The sequence below is a fragment of the Miscanthus floridulus genome, chromosome 5 (assembly GCF_019320115.1).
Source record: "Miscanthus floridulus cultivar M001 chromosome 5, ASM1932011v1, whole genome shotgun sequence".
Classification (NCBI taxonomy): domain Eukaryota; kingdom Viridiplantae; phylum Streptophyta; class Magnoliopsida; order Poales; family Poaceae; genus Miscanthus; species Miscanthus floridulus.
The window spans coordinates 124573527-124583494 of record NC_089584.1 but is presented as its reverse complement, the minus strand read 5'-3'; the positions used below and the strand labels follow the sequence as shown (position 1 = coordinate 124583494).

Genomic DNA, 9968 nt, shown 5'->3' with positions numbered 1-9968 from the left:
AGTCAAAGGTAACATGCCGAGACAACGGCAAATCTTGCTTCTGGATGACTTGTCCACTCTTGTTCAGGCTAAACGATTTCAGACAAAGCTGCATGTATTCTTCTACGGCCTTTTCCATAGCCTGCCTCTGTTCTTCCTTAAGATCTTCTTCTGATACCGCGATAATGTTCCCCGCATCAATCTCAGAATTGAACATATTGACCGGATTGATTGGTCCCACCGAGCGTGCCAAAAGATGTGTTGATGCAAAAGTGTATCTGCAAACACAAAGGGCTAATACCCGAATCTGTATCCAAGGCGTGCCAGTCGATTTGACCTGTTAATCGACAAGGATGAAGATACGAGCACTTTGGTCCTGACAACAGCGATACGCCCGGAAGTCACGGCTAAGGCTGGATAACGAGCCAGCTCGGCTCGTTTGGGCTCGGCTCGTTCTGGCTCGTTAAGATAACGAGCTAGCTCGGCTCGGCTCGTTATCCTAACGAGCCAGAAAGCCAGCTCGGCTCGGCTCGTTAAAAGCTCGAGCTAGCTCGTTAAGCTCGCGAGCCAGGTATAAAAAATACACAAAATATAATATTTGCATTTATTTAAAGTTTGAGAATAATAATAATACAAAAGAAATGAATCTAACAACCTTAAATCAAATAAAAAAATTAATATGCGCTAATATATATACAAGTATAATAAAATACTATAGTATTCATACATCTAACTACCTTAAATGATACTTTTTTTCCTGAAAGCTTGGCTCGTTTAGCTCGCGAGTGGCTCGCGAGCTGGCCCGAGTTGGCTCGTTATAGATAACGAGCTAAAATCTTAGCTCGGCTTGGCTCGTTATCTTAACGAGCCGAGCCGAGCCGAGTCGAGCCAGCCACGAGCCGAGCGAGCTAACGAGCTTCGAGTTTTTCGTTCAGCCTTAGTCACGGCCAAGAGGTACTCACGCGGAACTCGAGGATCGCCGAAGGTCGCACTGAAGCGATGCAGCTCGCCGAATCAATGAGAACTCGTAAAGAGAAAATAATGCAAATTGACGAAGTCGCCGAAAAGTAAGTAGATGCAAATAGGAGTAAAAATTGGTTTTGATATTGATTGATATATCTTTACATTGCCCCTCACTCCATATTTATACCCTGATCTAAAGAGACACAACCAAACACAACTAGGACACCAAGCCCATATCTAAAGAAACACGTGACTCTTACATGAATCATACTCTAACAAATATAGAAAAGAAAATCAACTCCTATCTATTTCTCTGTCCGCCTTAATTACGATAGAAATCTCACTGTCCTTCTTCCCATCGGCATACCCCCTGTTTCATCGACAATAGTCTTCAAGTCTTCCCTCATCAGCATACTCCTTGTTTCATCGGCAGCAGTCTTCAAATCTCCCTTCATCGGCATACTCCCTGTTTCATCAGCAGAAGTCTTCAAGCCTCCCTTCATCGGCATCACCAGCTATCGGCAACCATCTTTACAAGCTGGCTTTCATCGGCTATCAAAGTATACAGTAACTTTCCCTTTGCCGATTAGTCCACTCCGAACATTTTAACACGTGTAAAAAACGGTGTCAACAGGTGTACACTTATTGGTGTTGGCACATTTATAAAGGAGATGAAGTTGGAGTTGATGTGGATTAACTCGGCGATGGAACGCCGGCATCGGCATGCCGCTACCACCTACTATACCGATCACCAGCAGCACAAAGCACTTCGTCCCCTTCGTCTAGATAGAAGAATACTCTCGATAGTTTTTTTAGAAAACCACATTTATATTTCACATAAAGTTTTTTTGTGATTACTGCCTAAATCTTACAAGAACACCCTTGAAAGGAAAGAAAATTACAACTCGATCCTTGTAAACTCCTGGTCTGCCTCGCCGCCGCTGGCCAGAGCACACTGCTTGAAGCCGACCTCCTCTCTGACGAAGAAACAAAGTTTTTTGTTGTCGTCTTGTGTAGCATGTCGACCCCAACCTGCTTTGTAACCGCTGAACGACACGGTTGGAAAGGATGGCCGTCGGCCATCACATCGTCGGACACCGAGGAATCTGACGCCTCAAGGACCAGAGCCCCCAGCACACTGGACGACGACGAACCCAAAGGGGAACTGAACCACCAAAGAAGGTGGGATCCAAAACCCAGCCTGGTTTCTCCTCGAGTTGGTAGCCATACCTTCCAAATCTTCCGCCAGTGACGACGAAGGCGAGGAAGGGACAGAACCTGATGCTGCCACCGCTCGCGAAGTCGGGGAAGCCGCCAGAGATGTTGGAAAGGCTCACTTCTAAATTCGACATGGCGTCCTAGTCGCATCCCCGCCGTTGCTCGCTGGAGCCGCAGCAGCATAGGAAGACAAGACCATGCCTCAGCGCCGGCACAGTCAAATACCTGATACCATTGCCTTCCATGTAGGCAGAGAGACCGACGTAGACGTCATAGGAGCTGGCCCCAAACAGGCACGAACCAACCTCGACGCATCGACGCCGTCGCTCGCCGAAGACGCAGCAGCACCTGTAGAAGGATCCACGCCACACCTCCGACATGGATAAACCTATCCCTAATCTACTTAAACCAAACCTAATAGTAATGGGTATATACACCGGACGACCAAATCGAAGTTTCCCCATCCTCCACAAAGCTCGATTTGGTCGCCGGAAAGAGGATCGCCTACGATTCACCCTGTTGGGACTATAGCAAGAGGAAAGGAGGAGAGATGAGTAGACTTGCGCGGCCCTCCCGATAGTTAGAAGAGCCCGTCGTTTCTAGAGTTGGCAGAGCCCAAACAAAAATAGGCCCAACCCAAAATCCAAATACCAGGAAGAAAAGTTGTAGCCCATCATCAACTCAGCTGTAAAAACCAAGCCCAAGCTTAACTAGTGTCAATTCGGCCCAAGTGGCCTCAACTTTCGGTCGTAGGAAGAGGTAAGCCATCCCTACCTGTGTCCCGTGGTTCTTCCGTGCCCCCGCGTGCCCTTTCCCTCTTCCTCTCTCTAGTCGCGACGACTGGGCGCCGCCGCCGCCCTACGCCAGGTGCCCAGGTCTTCTTCGGGGCCTTCGCCGGTGATAAGCACCCAACAAGTACGCCTATCCCTTCTCTTCCCTTCCTTATGTGGTTCTGTGCGAGACCGAGCACCCAAACTCTAACTTGAGACATTTGCATTCGGATCTGTTCTATACATGTACTCCGTAGTATTATGCCTACTAGCTTCTTATTTTTCTTTTTGCAAAAAATATCGGGTGTACATGTACTCCGCTCGGCTGTGATTGCTGTAGCTGTGGCTGCAGCACCGTAGGCGAGAGGGTACATTAAAACACTGTAGCAAACTTACGACTCCAGCAGTCGCAGCTGAGCAACGGGTACCGATCAGGCTGAAGGAATTCTGTGTTGCTGATTAATCTGGCTACAATTGAGTATTTAGCTAAGTAGATAGATGAAGGGTGTTTAGTAATTCCCAAGATGGCGTGTGAGCTAAACACCCAGTTAGCTACAGCGTTTTTTGCTACTGTTTGCAACACAACTAGAACATGGTATAGTTTATAGTCACATAGAGATGAAGGTTGAGATGATGAATTCCAGCTTGTGGATTTGATTTATTACTTGTTGCTTGCTAGTTGTTTTGTTACCATTTCACCTCTTTAGGCTTCATGTCAGATATTATAATGTCTATCGAAACAATGCCTTCTGCTTGGTACAGTGCTGACATTTTAACTAGGATTTTACATTGGATCTAAATAAAATTGTTTTGCGTCACTTATGTTTTTGTATTGTATAGATGCCTGATTTATCTGCTCCATAATACACACATTTATTGCTAGCAATAGTTTTATCTTAGTTCCATATACTGTGCTGTAACTCTGTGAACCTATACCTTATTGTTTTTCGTGCTTCTTCTGTGCTTGTCTATTTGACTAAACTTTGCCCATATTTTAAATTAGAAACTTTATTTGCACAGATTGGCTATTTTGGCTGGAAGTTGTTACTGATTTCTTTTCTTCTGTACAGATCACTTTATCCGATACAAGCATTGAAGAGAGTGCAAGCATGTCTTCACATATTGTGAACTCGTCTCAGGATGAGGTAATGATCTTTTCCTGATCTATACACCAAACACACTTGCTAGTTGCTGCTGCACATGTAACACATGTCTTCATTTTCTTCATTGATAGGTGAAGAAATGGGTAAAATTTTGCAGCAATTTTACTGCGAGTGATGGAAAACAGCATGCATTGCTTGATAATCTGAATCAGGATTTGTCCCAGAAGTCTGTACTATCGGGTGATGGTTTTAAACTATCAGCTGCTGATAATGATGTGTTTGCAACTGTTCATCCTTTTGTGGTACGATGATATAACTTTATCATTTTTTTTTTGCAATGGTGCAACCTTCATCAAACGTCAAATCTGCCATTCTTTTGCTCTCCCTCCCTCTCTCTCCCTCTCATCTATGTATTTTAGACCTAAGACCTCGGTCCATCTTTACTGAAAGCTTAATAAGTACTAATTCTATGTTCTTGTAGACATTTTATAATTTGGTAGAAGTAATTTTAGTGAAAACTGTGGCTAATGCATTTTCGCATACAAATTGCAAAAAGTTTTACCACACATACTCCAAAGTGATGAAAACATCTACTTTTGTAACTGGGTGAGTTTTAGTCCTTTTTGTTCTAAGTGGGGGTTTATAAGTTTTTGTTTGAAATGTTATGTGTTTTCATGTGTACTATTTTCGTTCTCTGTTCTTGTATCTTATGTTATAAACAAATGTTGCAAATTTATTAAACTTGTAGTTGCCTTTCTTGTTTCAGATTCGTGTTAGTGACAGCGAGTTGCAGAAATATCCGCATGTATTGCGGTGGATGGACTACATTCAGGTCTAAGATGAACCTTCCTTTTTTTATTCATACTTAATCATACTATCTGTTGCCCATATGAAATATGTGCTCATCGGTAGAACGAAAGGATCAAATGAATATAAATCTTCTTGTCATGGTTCCATGTGTTACTTGCCTTTAGAATTTCTTTTCGACTCGAAGAGTTGAAAATGAGGTCGACATTAACTCTTCGTGTCCCCGGACCCTATGGTTGTATTCTTGGACTTTTCACTGTTGTCTATTCTATAATATTATTAATTTATCATTTCAGAGATGCTTCCTCTCACTTCTGGACTCCTCCCAACAATATTTGAAGCCAAAATTAGCCATTGTAATACATTGAAAGTGCAAAAGTACAGTGTTGTCTGCTATGATAATATTCAGAATATCTTACAAAACTTGTATCTTATTTCTATTAATATGCCAGTGATTTTGTACTGACAGAAGTCTCTTGTTGTTGTTTTTTTTAACAAAAACTACCATCTGTAATTAAAAGGATTCTCATTGATGCCATCTTTCATTTTCCTCTCTGGGAGCACTCACTGTGGTTTCTCATGTCAATCTTTGCTATCTGATGCAGAACACTGTTGGTTCTGGTACAACTTTGCAAAAGATAAATGTGGTCAAGTCTGTCTTTGATCCACCTTCTGTAAGTAACTTGTTGGGGGTTCTGCTATGATAAATTATGGAAGCTCAACTTTTTTTCCTTGAATATGCTGGAGAGCTGTGTATCATTGCATTGAGGGAGGTTTTAGAAATATAACCCATCCACACTTAGTTGACATGCGTGCCACAACACCCTAGGAATCAGAACTCTGTTTACATGTTGCTTCTGTTTAGTGTTTAAAATTTATGTATGTGTCTTCCTGCTTTGTTTGTTAAATTTGTACCTTCTCATTCTGCATGTGGTACAAAATTGCTTCAATGCTACTATGGCACTAGTAAAATATCCACTGACATGTATGTACTGGTCATCTTCAGAACATTTGTCGGAAAAAGGTTGTATTAAGATATTTGAAGTAATTGTACCTTTCCTTTTTCTGTTTGGCAGCATCCAAAGAAAGCTGATAAAGGAGATGCTGAATCAAGTTTGAAGAAAGCCATTTCTGGACAGAAGACTGCTGACAAGTCAAATGGAAGTGCTGACTCAAAGAAACCTGCAGGGGAGGTAGTTTGTTTTGCCATCAAGCAAATTCTCGTTACTTTTCACACTTATCAGCACTTCTGGATCAGTACCTGGAACTATTTGCTGGATCGCCTCAGTATTGCATATTAAGTTCATTGCAATTTTATGATTATGTAGTTACATGTGCACTGTATCACAAAGTTTGATGGGCTGTAAATTTGCTACTCTTATTGTTTTCTACTAGTTTATGACACGTTTGGTCATTTACACTTTTTTTGATAGCATTGCTGATTTCATGTTTAGACACCATTTATTCTGAGTGACTACTGTCTTGTACAAGTTGCCCTTTTTTTTTTGATAAGCTTGTGGTTTCCTTTCTTTGTTGACTTTAGACTAAGCCTCCTGAAAATAAGGAGAATCCTACTGCTGCGGGGAACAACAAAACCTCTGGGGAGAAAAAGAAAGAGAAAGAGAAGTCAGCAGGAAAAACAGCAGAGAAAGCTCCAGAGAAAGTTGCAGACAAGGAATCAGAGTGCAATATCAGTGTCCTGAATATACAGGTTGGCCTTATCCGTAAAGCATGGAAGCACCCATCTGCTGACAGGTGCTGTATTTTCACTCTTCTGCAACACTTAGAATTTCTCTCAGTACTTCTGTTGTAGTATTCAACCTAACATTTGATTGATGACCGATCAGCCTTTTGGTTGAGGAGATAGATTTGGGAGATGGTAATGTGCGTCAGGTTGTTAGTGGTCTTGCGAAGTACTGCAGTCCGGATGATCTAACCGTGAGTTAGCTGCAAGAAGGAACTCAAATTGTTTTCAACCATTTTTGATCTCTCTTAAATTGTTCGACTTATGCTGCTGTGTTTTGCTATAAACACCTGTCATTTTCCTCTTTCAGAATCGGCATGTTGTCTTGATCACGAATGTGAAGCCTGGGAAGCTGCGGGATGTTATGTCTGCTGGATTGGTACGTCGTTTCTATTATAATTTCATTTGTGTAGCCCAGGAAAACAAATTTGGTTGTTATTAGGCTATTTGGTTTATCGAAATTTCCCAAAATACTACTCTGTCCATTTGAAGGTACAAGGCATTTTACACATAAACCAATAAAACATTCAGAATGACTACCCTACCTCATTATTATCTAAAAAGACTATTTAATGTATGGTTGTTAGCATGATGTAAAGTTAGAAGTGAAATAATTATATGGGGTAATATATAAGGAAGAACTCATGCATTTTGCATTGGAATAAGATATTTCTTGTATTTTTTTCTCGAACGCACGAGAGCTTGTATCACTAAATTAAGAAGGTAGTCTTCTAAGAAGACTCAAACAAAGCCCAATAGGTCATGGTTTTACATTAATGATTAGCCAGTAGAAATATCCCTTGTATTGTGAACATAATATGCCCTAATAATTTCTATTGGCGAGAGTACCATGGTGGACTACTACAAACTTCAAACAAGTCTTACTGTTGCCTAACGCTAGAAATAGGTAACTTAACGGTTTAGCATTTTTCGCTGAAGAAAGTTTAATAAAGTAATAAAGAGCTCTATAAATGTCTATTTCTAATTTGAAATGTTTATCATGTAGTAAAGTTTCTGAAGTGGAACACTGAGTGAGTCAATTAAATCTCTTCTGTTATATGGTTCTGCACTGGGTACTCTCCGCACAGAGCGGGAGCTCTCTGCACTGGGTACGCCCTTTTTTTTTTTGTTATATGGTTCTGCAGTATCTTGTTATCTTGTCAGCAGAGTAGTACCATTGAACTAAAGTTTCTTAACTCCTAGTCCAAACTGTAAGTGCACTTCTGTTATTGGGAGGTCTTTATTGTAATGTTCGTTTTGGCATCAATCTTCTGCTCAGGTCTTGTGTGCTTCAACTGAAGATCATACTGCTGTGGAGCCTTTGATTCCTCCTGAAGGAGCCAAGATTGGAGAACGTATTTCATTTGCTGGGTCAGTATATAATCTATTTAAAGGCTCATTTGTGCAGTTAGCATTTATATTCTGTCTAGCTGTCCTGATTTATACTCATGAATATGTTAGTCAAGCTGTAAGAACTTAGTTTCTCATAAGAACAATGTTTATCGAACCTACAAGTGTAATCTGAATGAACTCACGCATGAGTTTTCTTCCGCCATTATTAGGAATCGAATATTGCAAGTCAGCTTGACTCACATTTTGTTTGGGCTCATGGTATCTTGTATCATAAAGATCGTGTATGCTTGTGTTCACTTCTGAAATAAAGGGTTGATTGCTCTTTTCAAGTTTATTTGAGTTGTCTCTCTGGGGCTATAATTTGTGTTGCCCTGCATTTTGACAACCATCTTGTTTACCAGTTATGTTCTGGTTGTTTTTTATTAAATTGTTATTCGCGTGTAGGTTTGATGGGAAGCCTGAAGATGTTCTAAATCCAAAGAAAAAGCAGCTGGACAAGATTACCCCGGTACATTTCTATGACAAATTTGATATGATGTAACATCATTGTCATTGGATGTTCATGGCTAACATAACATACTCAGTTATCAGATCCTGACAATTCAAATACCATGTTTGTTTTTATTTGATGAATGATGTCGCTTATTCCTATACTGTGCGAAGTTTACCACTATGGCGCTCACCTCATTGTTATGCATCCAGCATCTTCGTACCGACGAGAATGGAATTGCAACATTCAAAGGTGTACCCTTTACTACATCAGCTGGCCCATGTAGATCTTCGATTCGCAACGGAAATGTTAAGTGAGCAGCTCATTAGACATGGTTGCATAAATTGACGTCAAACTTATGCAGGGTGTCTACCATTTTGTCATACATCATGTTTTGCCCATATTTAGTGTTGCCAAATTTGAACAGAGTTACACTATCTATAAGCAATTTTCTATTAATGGTTGGGCCCAGAGTTTGCTTTTGAGTATACTATCACACACAAATCAAATATCCTTCGCACAAGTGCGGTTCTGTGTTGGGCAAGATATCTGGGACCGCAAATTTTCTTACCACTTGTGACAGTTAACCAAAGATACTTCGATTGGCGTATGAGGAATTAGTTACAGGTGGCTTTCAGAAAAAAACTAGAACCAATACCTTGCTTGGTTGGAGAATTTTGCATTAGACAGCATCAATGCCTTCCTTATGGAGCTCCATATGGCTTACCTGCATCAAATGTTGCATCGTAATTGCCAGTTTTAAAATGTGTGCTTGGAATCTGTTTCTTTGCTGCACGGGCACGGCCGTGGCACATGGCATCACCCCGAGAAGTTATGAAGATCGTGATGTTTCTGTTCAAGGACAAGGAAAACTTCTCAATGTCTCTTCTGTGAAAACCACATTTTACTTTTCTTTTTTTTAACCAAAAGTCACAAATGTAACACGGAGTATACGACTGTCGCCTTTAGTTTCTCCAGCTTGGTAATTTGGGTATGCGGCAAGGTACTTGCTCTTTGATTTCTGATCCTTACCAACGGTTACTGAATTGCATTGCAATAGCATACCGTACATTTTGATTTTTGAAGCTGGACGTTGGTGCGGTCAGTGTAGAGTGTAGACATGTCGTCGTTCGCCATGTCCAAGCAACCAGAGACCAGCACATGCCGCTTTTTAAGGATCTACGCTTTGGTGGCAAGCAGGCAGCCATTACCACGTTTATTTCTCCTTTTGCCCATCGTGTCGCATGCCACCACTTGGGATGTAAGTATTGTTTCACGAACAGTGCTTCTTCAACTGGACACGCTGCATTTTGCTGTATTTAGACCCCGTTTGGCAGGGCTTCACTTCACCACTAGTGAAGCTATTTTTTTTTTTTGCTTCAGCTTCACGAACAGTTCCACCGGTGGAGCTGAAGCGGTTTTGGTAAACCGTTTGGTAAAATGGCTTCCCTGTGAGAGCATGTTTTTAGGGGCCTGAAGGAGGAGCCGGGAGAAGCCACTTTTTTTTTTTGCTCCATCCCACCCCAAATCACTGTGAGAGC

The 9968-nt window shown here is 41.3% G+C and overlaps 1 protein-coding gene across 1 annotated transcript; it reads left to right on the top strand.

The window, feature by feature from the left end:
* Positions 1-2939: 2939 nt before the first annotated feature.
* Positions 2940-8954, top strand: LOC136450662 (uncharacterized). The gene is made up of 12 exons (XM_066451215.1): positions 2940-3075; positions 4001-4075; positions 4165-4335; positions 4800-4865; positions 5446-5514; positions 5917-6033; positions 6384-6595; positions 6688-6778; positions 6895-6963; positions 7864-7955; positions 8382-8445; positions 8640-8954. Exons 2-12 carry the CDS (start codon positions 4040-4042, stop codon positions 8742-8744), a joined length of 1092 nt encoding a protein of 363 aa, XP_066307312.1. The 5' UTR covers positions 2940-3075; positions 4001-4039; the 3' UTR covers positions 8745-8954.
* Positions 8955-9968: the final 1014 nt, after the last annotated feature.